The following is a 14,033-nucleotide window of genomic DNA, read 5'->3' as shown; positions in this document are numbered from 1 at the left end:
TTTATTCAAACATGAGGAACAAAGCATATAATTCAAATAAGATGAAAGTGAATCAAGCACTTAAACTATCAAGCCAAAACAGCATGAAAACAAACAAACAATAAATACATCTAATAGAACACTAATCAACAGGGGACATTTGCACTTTCAAATAGCATATTTGAGCTAAAGTCAGTGAGAGAACACTACAACCTCTTGGAGTCCATTTGTTTTCTCTGTGTCATCATCATTATTGGATTCCATGTCCTTCCTTTGTCCATGATGATGTATCTTTTCCTCCAAGAGATTGAATGACTTCCTACAAAAGATATTGAAAGTTTCTTGTCCCCCCAAGCACTTGAGAGATAGTTAGCATGCATGTATGCTTGTGATTCTTTGAATCTAAGTTGGTGTGGGAACACCAAACTTAGTTTCTTGCCTACTTCTATATGCAGCATAATAAATACATGCATGAAACATTAAGTGCTTTTTAGTAGGAAAGTAAACTATAAACTAGAAAAAAACTATGAACTAGATAACGGATATAAACTAGAAAACAAACTAAAAACTAGAAACATAACAATCATTAAGTAGTTTCTCTGATTGTTTGGAGTCGATACTAATCATGCTGAGGGTGCAATGTGTTAAAAATTTTTTGATGGAACACCAAACTTAGCTTCCAACATTCACCCCTTAATTATTTTGGTGTGCAACACCAAACTTAGTCCTTGCAATACAGAGTAATCTACTTAACTTCTTTATTGAAATAACTAAGAAAGAAAAACTACTAACCTATAGCTGATGACTTTCTTCCTCTTCTTCCAGTTTGTTAAGAGGAATGACCTCAAGGGGGGGAGAAGATTCAGCTACTGTCCCTTGTCTTGGCCTCTCCTCAGCAAGCTTCCTTTTGTTCATGGCTTGATTGAGCATGCTTACTGGATCAGAGACAGGATTGGTGCTTTTGTTAGTTGCCTTTACTTCTTGGATATCAGCACTTGGTGGTTGTGTGATTATTGGAGTTTTATCTTCATCAAGAGCCTCTTGAATTTGTGGTTCCATGAGCTCTTCCTTCATGTGCTTTTCTGCTTCACTTGAGTGTGGATTCTCTTGATTGTCCTCCTCACTTTCTTGCTTTTCCACTTTCTCCTTCACATTCAATATTTGACTTAATAGTACTTTCATGGAGGAGGTTTGTTGTTCTTTCCAAGATTTCTTCATCTCCTCTTCATATTTTTCAATCACAGATTTAAGGAAAGTTTGTGAGGGTTGTGAATGTTCATGTTCCTTTGTCTCCTCAAGTGCAGTTTCATTTTCAAATACCTTCACCACCTCATTCTCCATTGGAGTTTCACTTGATACAGTAGCCTCCTCGTCTTGCTCTTCCACTTTCTCCTTCACATCCATCAAGTGATCTTCATTCTTCTTGCTTAGTGGTTCTAAGTGTTTCCCTATGTTCTCCAAATGCACATCCATCTTCTGAAAAAGGATTTATTTTTCTCTCCAAGATTGTTGTTGTTCCTTCATGAGTTGTTCTTGTCTTTTCAACAATTCTCTGGATTTTTGAAGGGGATCCTCAGTTATTTCAGGAGCCTCTTCATTTTGCTCTTCTACTTCCTCCCTTGCACTTAACATTTGGTTTACCAGCACTTCCACATTTTTGAATGAATTCTCCTGCTCATTTCAGGATATCTATGCCTCCCTCTCATATTTTTGAAACATGGTCTCAAGCTTTGAGAGGCTTTGGTTCATGGAAGTTTGTGTGGACTGTGAGTTTTAGAAGAGATTTTATGTAGAGGGATAGCTAAATGATGAAGAATTTTCAAATGAGGAACTTAGAGGTGAGGTGTTGGGTAATTTTGTATGAGTGAATTGAAGGTTTGCTCAAGTGATGATGGCTCTTGATAAGTGGGGTATGAACTGTCAAATGCTTTCTGGTTTTGATCCTCCCATCCATAATGTGAATCAATGTAGAATTCATCACAGTATGGTTCATTTTGTGACATTGGGGAACAATTTTGCATGAACTTATCGAAAGCATATTCCAATGATGATTTCTCTTGATGAACAAAGTATGGATCATCAAGATCTCTTTGATTTTGACCCTCCTAGTCACAATCTGAGTGGTTATTATAGCAGTTTAAATCATCTTGTGGCTTTGGGAGGTGTTCATACTTGTTTATTCCTTGTTGATACTCCCATCCACTATTAGCATAATAACATGAATTATTTTGTGGTGTTGGGTAGTATTCCGTGGAATTATCTTGATTAATGTATCCCTACTGATTGGATTGCTCAAAATCTGTAGTTTCTTGGTGATATTCCCAGCCACCATTATAATAATAACTTGAATCATTTTGTGGTAGAGGGAAATATCCCATATGATTCTCTTGCTCATCTTGTGTCTCTAAAGCAAATCTCCATGGATTGGAGTGCTTAGAATCTGTATTTTCTTGGTGATATTCCCAACCATCATTAGAGATTGGTGATGGTGAGTAATATCCCGCAAAATTTGTTTGATCATAAGATGAGTTGAACTCTATTTGAATTTTGTAAAACACACAACCAGTGAAAACTGAAATTACTCATATCAGAAATGAGAATTTCTTAGTGAGGCAAAAACACAAACACCTTGGTTTCAACAAAAAATTAAAAGAACAAAAACAAAGAAAGTGCTTAATCTAGACCTCTCACCCATTTAATCACTGTTGATCTAAATCAATCTCCGGCAATGGCGCCAAAAACTTGATGGGTGTTTTTGTTGAAAAACGGATTCCAAACACACAAAACTCACTAGCAAGTATACCAGGTCGCATCAAGTAATAATAACTCATGGGAGTGAGGTCGATCCCATAGGGATTGATGGATCAAGCAACTTTAGTGGGTGATTAGTTTAGTCAAGCTAACATTGAGTGAATAATTGTGTGAAGTGTAACCAACAGAAAGGAAATTGCAAGGAATTTAAATTGCAGGAAGTAAATTGCAGTGAAAGTAAAGAGCAGTATGTAAATTAGCTGAAGCTTGAATGACAAGGAAAGTAAAATTGCATCAAATGTAAAGGGGGCTGGGTGCTGGAAAGTAAATTAAGCTCAATGTGAAAGTGAAATTGCAGAAAAAATTGCTCAGAATTGCAGGAAGAGTAAATCAAGCTTATTGGAAATGAAACTGTGAAATTGAATTCAATACTTGAAAATGTAACAATGCAGAAAAATTAAAAGTGTTTCAAAAAGGACTTTCTATTCTACCCTACTCCTAATGCTCTAGCAGAGCCAGCCTTTTTAATGAAATGAAACTAATGCCTTTTTATAGGCTTTTACAAATTGAAAATAAAAAACGAAAACAAAATTTACAAAATGAAATTCCTAATCTAGCTTCTCTGTGTGCCTTTGAGTCATGTGGGCTTTGCTTGATTGGGTTGAAGATGGATCCGGATGGTCTTGGTCTTGATGGAATTGGATTGATAATAGCCTCTGTTGATTGCTCTTGGTGTTGGGAAGAAATCCGTTTGCAACTTGGACCTTGGGGTATTTACGTTTGAGTCACGTTTGAGGCAAACGTTGACTCAAACGTCCTTGTGTACTAGCCTCATGCAAAACTGCCAATTGCTGTCATCCACGTTCAAGTTCACGTTTGAGGTCAAACGTGAGCTCAAACGTGGCTCCTACCAGGTGAGTTTTTGGCCAACGTTTGACCTCACGTTTGGCGCAAACGTTGAGCTCTCCAGGCAGCCATTCACCAGCCAACGTTTGACCTCACGTTTGAGGCAAACGTTGGCGCAAACGTTAGCTCCCCCAGGCAATCTTCATCAGCCAACGTTTGACCTCACGTTTAAGGCAAACGTTGGCGCAAACGTGAGCTCCCTGTTGCACATTAAGTCTTGGGACGCTACTTTGTCCTCTTGTCATCGACACCAATTTCATGCCCACTATAGACTATTATATATGGTTGGAAAGCTCTTAATGTCAGATTTCTAATCCAACTGGAATCACCTCAATTGGACATTTACAACTCAAGTTATGGCCTTTTGAAGGGGACAGTGTCGCTGGCGTCGGGGTGCAACGTTTGAGGCGACGTTAGCACTCAAACGTGGTCAAAAATGCCAGATTCTGGAGGCTCAAACTCATTGTCCACCCCATACTATTATATATTGTTAGAAAGCCCTGAATGTCTACTTTCCAATTCTATTGAGAGTGCGTAGTTTGGAGCTTCACAGCTCGATTTATACTCCATCGAAGGTGCAGAGGTCAGCTGGCCTTACTACAGGTTGACACCATGTTTATCTATGCACTTTCGGGACAAGTTTCTCCCTCAGATTTAGTGTCCACCATGCAGTGTCATATATGTTTGGAAAGCTCTAGATCCCTACTTTCTATTGCTCTTTGAATCACCTCATTTGGAACTCTGTAGTTCAAGTTATTCTTGTTGGAAGTATACCCCTTCAGGCTGTGGGGAGCAACGTTTCCAGCAACGTTGGAGCACCAACTTTGGCGCCAACGTTGCTTCCCTTTGCTTTCTTTCATGGCCTTCTTGTTGCCTCTTTGCCTCTCCTTTCCTCAGCTTCCTTTCCACCTATCATCAACCAAACAAAATGCATGAAAGCTTTGCTAATCTCACAAGAAATTGCATCATTCATAATCAAGAAGTAAACATAACAAAATTCTTATGAAAATGCACAAAATTATCAATGTTTGATTGAATCAATATAAGCATGAATTTCTCATCCAAACACTTACTTATTGCCTAAGAATACATGAAAACCAAGTAAAAACTAATGAAAAAGGCTTGTAAAACTAGCCTAAGATGACTTGTCATCATCTACCTTCCTTTCCCATCTTAAATATGCTTTAGGATCATTCCTCCCTTTGAATGCAGGGATTTGCAACTGAGAACCCTTTTTCGTATATGAGCTTCCTTCATCGTCACTATCGTAATACGTAATAATTTTTTTGTGACTCTTTTTGTTTTTTGGTCTTTTTTTGGGGACTCTAAGGTAAATTTGCAGAAATTAAAGAGAAAAAAACAAAGATTAAACAAAGACCCATGGATCATGTAGATAAATAAGAATTTACCTACGATCTGTAACTGATACCAGATGATGAGAATTTAATTGGGGATTAGGGGTTATATCACAATAGATAAGGATTATTCAATAAAGGGCATACCCAAAGACACAGCGAAAACATAAAAGATAGATAAAGGTTTTTCTGCTAGACCATTAAGAAACCTGTTCTTAGCAACCTAGGTCACTGGAAGGATTTTCCCTACTAGACCTTCAAAGAACCTGTCCTTGACAACCTAGATCAGAGGGATGAAAATTGAATTACTCAATCTTCTCCATGCAACAAGTGAAGCCAATCAGTCACCTCACTTAATCACACAATAAAAACGTGCATAAAGCACTAAGGAAATTTTATTCATCAAAGTTATGTAAATTGTCTCACCAAAGGTGTTTAAATAGGCCCCTAACAAACTAACTAAAAGATAAGATAAGATAACTTAATTTAAATCTCCTAAAAATAAGATAACTAATTTAAATCAGATTTGATCTTATTGAATTAGATCAGATTTGATTTAAATTTTTAAAATCTTAAGATATGATAACTAATTTAAATCAGATTTGATCTTATTAGATTATATCAGATTTGATTTAAATTTAAAATTCCTAAAAATACTGCTAAGCAAATTAGAAGTAATTCAAATCTTCCAACAAACTCTAACAGCAAAATAAATTAAAAATAAATTACTAAAAATTTGAAAATTAATAAAAATTATGCCTCCCATTGAATTTAAAAAGCTTTATTGGCCTTTTTGTTCTCTTGTCAAAGCCCAATGGGCCTTATGAATTGTTGCCCTTTCAGCACCACTGTTTTTGAGACTGACTCTTGCTCTTCTTGATGTCCAAGACTGGCATGGCACAATTCTTCTAGAATTCAGATCATTGAATATGATAAGATTATCATTCCGTTCCTTATCTCTAAGATGACGAAAATGTCCTCCTGACCACGTATCAGGGAAGGTTGTGGATGGGATGGGGATAGAACAGATTGGGAATTGGAAGAAAGGGGGAGGGGGGTTTGTTCTACACTACACTTTTTTTTTTCTTTTTTCTTTTTTTTTTTTGGTTCGAATTGGGGGGGTCTACGCTACGCCTTTTTTCTATTTTTTTTTGTTCAAAACGACGTCATTTTAAGGTTCTGAAGAATGGAAAATGTCTCAGGGACTACTATGAGTCCCGGAGTGCAATTTTGGGGACGAATTTGAGGAATTATTAATTTCAGGGATCACTTTGAGGATCGAATAGAAGTCCAAGGACTAATTTGAGGCTTAACTCATGTGAATTGTGCTATAAGTTTCAATGAATGTATATTTGATTTGCACCAATAATAAAGTTGATACGATTGTTCTAGTATATAGAGTTCTCATCAGATTTTATAATGAGTAAATAGTCATTTTTTGATCATGTAATATTTGATCACAGATAAAATTAATTAAAAAATTTAAACTAATAATGTATTTATAAAAAATAAATATTATTTGATAAAAATATTAATTATTAAAATTGAAGCTAATTCTATTAATTTTTTAAATTTTTAAATTATTTCTATTGTATTATCTTCAACTTCAATCTTCTTTTTTCTAATCAGAATTAATCCCTTTTAAAATCAAAATCAGAACTAAAACTAAAATTAAAATCAACCCTTGTCCTCACTTTTTTCATTCTCAATTTTTTACCACTTTTGCTGTCGCCACCTCACTTACTCAGATCTATCCCTTATCTCAATGCCTTTCTCACTTCTTCTTGCCACTAGCCTCATTACTGTCAAATCTACTCTTTTTCACCTTCATCTCATCTTGTCATTGCTTAGTCTTTCTCGCTGTTGACTGCTCCGGTGAAAAAGGTAGAGCATACGCGTAATGGAAAAGGATATCAGAAGTGTATGCATGATGGGCAAAGCTTTCCTTGTCGTCACAGCCTTCTTCCCTTTAACTTTTTCGTTCATTCTTCTTTGCTTTTCTATCTTTCTCACTTGTTTTTCTCTAGTTTCATTTTTAGCATAAGCGGTCTGACAACTCTTCTTTCGTCAGTAATTTATTCTTTTATTTTTTTTTTGTTATTTTTCCTCTCTGCTTCTTTCTTTTTTTTGTCTCTCTTTGTTTATTGTGTGTATGTGTTGTATTGATGATGATATTGGCATTATTGGCGCAGTAGCTAGTAGTGTGAATACATATTTTTCCTTCTCTATTTTTTTCTTTTTTTTTGTATGTCGTGTTTATGGTGATGGCGGTGTAACAATGTGGACATAGTGAGAAATAGTGAAAAAGAGAAAGATTTAGAAGATGTGAAAGAGATGAGAAAATAGGATATAACTATGGAAATATAAAAATAATTACATTAAAATTAGAAAAGTACTCATAATTATGTAAAAGATGTAGATTAGTGGTCCTTGGATTTCAAGATCGAATGATCTTTGCTCATTTTGCATTACACCACATATATCCTTATACACAACACACGCTGCAACAACACATTAATGTAGCTTTCATCACCTTCGTAGCTCATTTCACATGGGCTTCAGTTTATGTTTTCAAATCTATTTTAATCAAGGTTTTGAAAACCAAACCGGTCATTGAACCATTTTAGTTATTAATTTATTAGTTTATTAGTTTGACCGATCCGACCGTAATTCAACCGGAAAAAATCATTTTATAATAAAATAATAAATAAAATTCAAATAAATACGTCAGAATATAATTATAGTCTAATATAAACTTTAAAATATCATCTAAATTAAAAGTACTACATAACCACAATGTTATGATCTCATTCAAACAAACTCAAAAGTCAAATAACAAAAACAACCAATCTAACATCAATTACCTCTCCTTAAGGTACTTATAATTACCTCAACAGTCAACAGTTACCCACAACAATTACCTCTCCTTAAGGTACTTATAATTCTGCTTTGTAAATTACCTGTTGAAACAACCCATCACTTAGACTCTCACAAATCTCCCATCTATCACCAATTTTGGCAAATCTCCTAATAACAACAAACATGAAAATTAATTAGTACAAAAAATTTCTCAAGAATATTAGATAATTCCCCCAAAACCAAACTTCAATAAAGAGAGACAAACTTAGGAAGGGGTGCTGGTTTGGATTTCTTTGCAGATTTCAAGTAGAGATCGGCTTAATTGTGGAAGGATTTCAGTTTAGTCGCCTTGCTGTTGAGTTCAACCTTGATAGACTTTCCAAGGCAGCCAGCCATGTCAACCGCCCATTTTTTCATAAAAAATATCACATCTTCAAGCTCCGTCATCTTGAACTTTTTGAAGTGTGGCTTAAAGGTTACCTTGGTCCAGTTCTCACCTTCTTTGCATTTTGGTAATCACGGGATCATACTTTTTTTCCTATATTGTTTGTAAACACCTATAGCAACAACTAAGCAATACAATAAACATTGCCCTCAGAATAACTGCATTCAGCTTCATAAATGTACAGGGAACATGAAATTTCAACAAAAACAAAAAAGATTTTAAAAGAAGAGGAAACAATTTAACAAAGAATCAACTAAACTCTCACTTCAGTCCTAAAGCTCCATATATGCAGGGAAAACAAAACCTATGAAGATCCAAAATTCATAAATTCACTTCATACACGCAGATAAAAGTAAGGGTTCAGCATTATCAATTAAGTAAACAAATTCATAAATAACATAGAACATAAGTCCAAAAAAATAATTATTCATAACAAAACAGTAGAAATTATTCAATAATTGTTCAACGCAATAACAAATAACAACAACAAAGTTCACAGCTTAACTAAGAATAATTATTCATAATTATTCAACAAAGTGCACAGTTTACAGAAAAATAAAAAAAATCACAGTTCACAGTTCACAGAAAAATGAAAAATTACAGTTCACAATTCATAATTCACAGTTCACAGAATTTCACAATAACAAAAAATTATTCAATTATAGTTAAAAACAATTACCTAGAAGTTAGAAGACTTGAAAAGAGCACGCAAGAGGGAGACACTGAGACAAGGAGCACCTTCGAACGGGCTTCGAACGGAACAGTGGCTGTGGTGGAACAGAGCTAGCGTTGGTGGGACCGTGGCTGCGCGAAAGAGGCTTCCACGTTCGCACGGTGGCTGCGCAATAGAGGGAAGGAAGGTTGCAATGGCTGCTACGCAATGGAGGGGGAAGTGAGGGAGCAAGCAGTGGCTCTTTGAAGTTGGAAGTTCCGATGGTGGCGGTAGCAAGCGGTGGCTGGACGGAAGTGAGGGAGGACCAGGAGCTCGATGAGAGGAGCTCTGGACTGAGTTTGAGAGAGAGGCATAGGGCGTGTTCTAGAATTTGGAGTTTGGTTAGGGTTGGGCTGGAGTAGTGGAGTTAGGGCTCAGCACCAATATAAACGATGATGTTTACTTCTATTGAAAAAAAACCGGTCGGGTCATGGTTTGGTTCAACCGATCGGTTCCTAGCCAGTTCGACGGTTTAATGGCAGTTTTCAAAATAGGTGGTTTCAGCATTTGACTGATCCATTTTTTGTAACGGTTCACAGTTCGATCAGTTCAACCGTCCGATCCAAATCGGTTTTTAGAACCTTGATTTTAATCCAAATGCGATATATTTTCACAGATCATCAGTGCAGAGTTAAACCCAAAAGGGTCCCTGAGATTGGTTTCGTGCACTAAAATCATTCCTGAGATTCTAATTATACTAATTACATCCCTGAGATTAACAAAAGTGCACCATATTAGTCCCTGACCCATTTTCCATTAATGACGTGATGACATGGCTTGATGATGTGGACTGAAAGTGACACGTGTCACTCTATGATTTGGCCACATGTAATGATATGATGATATGGTGACCAGTGACACATGGCATGCTAATTTGGATGGTTGTGCCACGTGTCACAATGTTATTTGGCCACGTGTCCATTTGTGCCACATGTCGCAATAGTATTCGTCCACGTGTCGTCCATTATGTCATCATTGTAGATGCACCAAATTAGTCCCTCACTTTGCATTAAGTGACTCATTTTAGTCCCTGAAATTGAATGTCGTGCACCAAACTAGTCCTTTCACTAGTTTTTTCTCATTTTTTTCTATAAATTCAAAATTCTCAATATTTTTGAATGCATTAATTTCAATTCTATTTTTTCACATGTTAATCAAATAAAAGTACTTTTATAAAATATGTTTTCTCTTGCGAATACCCTAACCGCCGACTTGGAGTTGACATGAAGCTGTGAAGGCATTTCAAGCACCTTCATTACCATCTCCAACTTCTTTTAGTGATTTTATAAAATATTTTTTCTCTTGCAGATACCCCTAACCTCCGTTTTGGAGTTGACATGAAGGCATTTCAAGCTTTTCTCATTACCATCTTTGACCTCTTTCGTCTAGACTGCAGAGATTGGAGATCAGGGGCGAAGCTAGACAATATTTATTAGGGGGGCCAATATTCTTTTTAGCTTTTTATTTTAACAAAAAAAGTTAAAAGTAACTCTATATATAATTTTAATTAAAAATAACAACTAAAACTTAAAATTTATTTTTTATAAGATAACTGAACATATTGTATATTAACATAATTAAACACAAATATCTCAAAACTAATTTCAAATATTGTAAATATAAGTTGTTACATACTTGTTTTTAGAATCTTCAACTACTATTCAATTCTTCTTTAGACGTTTCCTGCAAAATTATTAAAAAAATGTATTATGCTTCAACCTTCATGTAAATAATTTAAATCACAACCATAATTTATGCAATAAAAAAATTAGTAACAATATTATTAGAACTGAAATAAATTAAAATTTACAACTTACATAGACAATTGAGCTCGACATGTTTTTTTCTTGATTCAAAGTCATCTATTATTGAATCTGTACTAAAAGTAGCTGCAATTTCTTTCTCAATGTAAATGACTAAATTATCTGCAAGAAATTCGTCTGCCATTTTAATCGAATTCTTGTTTTAACAATTTTCATTGCTGAGAAAGCTCTTTCTGTTGTTGCTGTAGATACTGGAAGATTCTAGACATTGCGAATCAGTCTATCAACCAAGTGATAAGTTCTTGATTTTCCTGTTTCCTTCAATCTTTGACATAACTCAGAAAGTGTCCCAACATCTTTTAGATGATTAGGTATATCAAATGCATAATATTGCAATTAAGCATTCAAGAGAATCATTTCATGATCAGAAAAATCTGAAGGATAAAACTTTTCAGCTAACTTGCATATATTTTGAATATTAAACAACTTAAAATTGTCTTTAGGGTCCAAAGAAGTACTTAAAGTCAAAAGCTCCATGGTTTCCTCATTGAATCTACTATTTAACTCTTGAATTTGAGAGTCAATTGCTGCCAAAAGCACATTAACTCGATAATGATGCTCGATTATTATCTTTGGTTAACGAGATCGACCTCATTGTGTACTCATATCAGGGATGTCAATTTCACGTTTCTCACAAAACTTCTTAATAATCTCAAATAAATTGCACCAACCATTATCCCTCAATTTTTGAAGAAGCAGTTTTGATGTAGAAACAACATGCATTGCATTCAAAATATCTTGAGATTTTTGTTGTAATTCTTGGCACAAAATATTAGTAATCCCCATAATTTCCTTCATCAAATGTAACGAAAAAACAAATTCAAACGAGGATAGCACTTTGTTGACACCATAAGCCTCATCTCTTTGAGAAAAAGTTGTACCATCATCAATAATGTTATTAAGAACGGTTTGAGTAGCTGCAAACATTCTTATCAAGCTACAAACAGAATGAATGAGAACTCCATCTTGTATCTCCAGCTCTTTGTAAAGTGCCCATTTGATTTGCACCTTGACCTATTTTTAGCTCATCATTGGCAATCAATTTTGCATTTTCAATTTCTTGAGCTTCTTGTAGTTGATCATGTCATTTGCAAGATGCACAAACAATATTGACAATAGCAGTCAATTGTGTGAAAAACTCATGAATTTGAAGTACTTCCCTTGAAGAAGCCACTAGTGCTAACTGCAATCTATGAGCAAAACAATGGACATAATATGCTTGTCGGCAATCATTGAGAAATAAAGCTTGTAAACCATTCCATTTCCCTCTCATATTGCTAGCACCATCATACCTCTGACCTCGAATATTTTCAATTTGGAGATTATAAATAGAAAGCACAGACACTAACTCTTTTTTCAAAGTCAAGAAACTAGTATCACTAACATGTACAAGATCAAAGAAGCGTTCACGAACAAAACCATCCACATCAACAAATTTCAAAACAATAGCTATTTGCTCTTTTTTAGATTCATCACGAGCTTCATCAATGATAATACAAAATTTGGCATATCCAATATCCTTTCTAATTGAGTTTCTTACCATTGTAACATGTAGAATTTCTTTTTGAACATCACTTGAAGTATATTTAGCAAATCTAGGAGCATTTTCCAAAACAAGCTTCTGAACACTACTATTGTAAGAACCCAAAAACTTTAACAATTCAATAAAGTTACCTCAATTATCTGAACTTGAGCTTTCATCATGGCCTCTATAAGCACAACCTTGAGAAGTCAACCATCTAATACAATCAATAGATGCTCTAAGTCTACGTCGATTATTCCCAATTTCCTCTGATGTTTGTCATTTCATAAGTGTATCAACATGTTGTGATTGCTTCATCAAATCATCACATGATTTCGTTGCCCTATGATGGAACGAATTGGGGCCTTTGCCAATGTGATTCAAAAGAGGACAATCTTTTCCACTATTTACCTTCTTCCAATTCCTGAAGCCGTTTTCAATGAAAGCATTTGAACCTGTATTGATTGAAGATTCCATAGCAAATAGGTAGCATGGTAAATAATATACAGCATCATCTTTAATAGAATACTCTAACCATGAAGGATATAATTCAAACCAAGAAGCTTGAAAACGACAATGATGACTTGTATCGCTTGAGAAAGGATACTTATCAAGTATTGGTTGATTTGGTCCAGCTTTAAGATAAGCTCGACAAATTTCATCTCTTTTACTTGGATGAAACTTCCAAATCATTGGTCGAATTCCTGGATCTCTTACCAAATGACATACTTCCATTTGTTCAGGATTAAGTCGTGGGCGCTTTGACTTTGAACTATCTTGTTGAGGAGCTAAAGTGTTCATGTTTGATGCCTCAAGTATTGAAGAGGTTGGTGTTGATGTAACAACATTAGAAACATTTTCACTCTTCTGGCTAGTGTTTTTGAAGAAAGTATCTATTGTTTTCATCTTGGTCATGATTCAACTAAATTCCTACAATTAAGAATTTACATAGATAACAAGATAAACATTATGCAACTTAACTAAACTCAATTTATTTTATTTTTTGCAAATCAATAATATCACTATCACAAACAGTTAATAATGAGAAAAAAATTAAAAACAATACAAGGATAACATTATAATTGCATGATTCAAAAACCTAAATTATTATTATAATATTATAAACTAGATAAATAAATAAATAAATAAATAAATATATAAATTATTCATAAAAACAAATAAAATAAATAACTTACAAAAGAAAGAAGAATGAAAGATGATAATGGAAGACCAAAGACTACTTGCTTTCTTTTAAGTTGTAATGATAATGGAAATATAGAGTGATATTTTGTTTTTTAATTGAAAGAAGAGGGAAGAATGGAAAAAGTGATTTGTTGACTTTTTGTTATTGCCTTTTCAGATTCTTCACTTTTAATATGGATTGGGGCTTTTTTTTTAATTAAGTTATGACCCACTATTCATAGCCCAACTAATACACTACTTTCTAAACCATTTTTTGAGTAGAATTCTGTACAGCATATATTTTTCAAAGGGGGGAGGCCTACTTTTTTTTTAGGGGGGCCACTCTTTAACTTTTTATTATTCTTGTAAACAAAATTTTTTTGGGGGGGCCACTGCCTCCCCTACAATATGAGAAGCTTCGCCCCTGTTGGAGATGATAGTGAGAGTGCTTGAAGTGCCTTCAATCTAGCTCATTTATACATAACAAAAACATGTATTT

The 14,033-nt window shown here is 34.7% G+C and overlaps 1 protein-coding gene across 1 annotated transcript; it reads right to left on the bottom strand.

The window, feature by feature from the left end:
- Nucleotides 1-11,421: 11,421 nt before the first annotated feature.
- LOC112709155 (uncharacterized) lies at nucleotides 11,422-13,267 on the bottom strand. The gene is made up of 3 exons (XM_025761050.1): nucleotides 12,764-13,267; nucleotides 11,936-12,481; nucleotides 11,422-11,844 (listed from the first exon to the last, which is right to left on the bottom strand). The coding sequence occupies exons 1-3, from the start codon at nucleotides 13,265-13,267 to the stop codon at nucleotides 11,422-11,424; spliced, it is 1,473 nt and encodes a 490-aa protein (XP_025616835.1).
- Between the last annotated feature and the right edge of the window lie 766 nt (nucleotides 13,268-14,033).

The sequence above is a fragment of the Arachis hypogaea genome, chromosome 9 (genome assembly GCF_003086295.3).
Source record: "Arachis hypogaea cultivar Tifrunner chromosome 9, arahy.Tifrunner.gnm2.J5K5, whole genome shotgun sequence".
In the NCBI taxonomy this organism is placed as follows: domain Eukaryota; kingdom Viridiplantae; phylum Streptophyta; class Magnoliopsida; order Fabales; family Fabaceae; genus Arachis; species Arachis hypogaea.
This window is presented reverse-complemented; position numbering and strand designations above follow the sequence as displayed.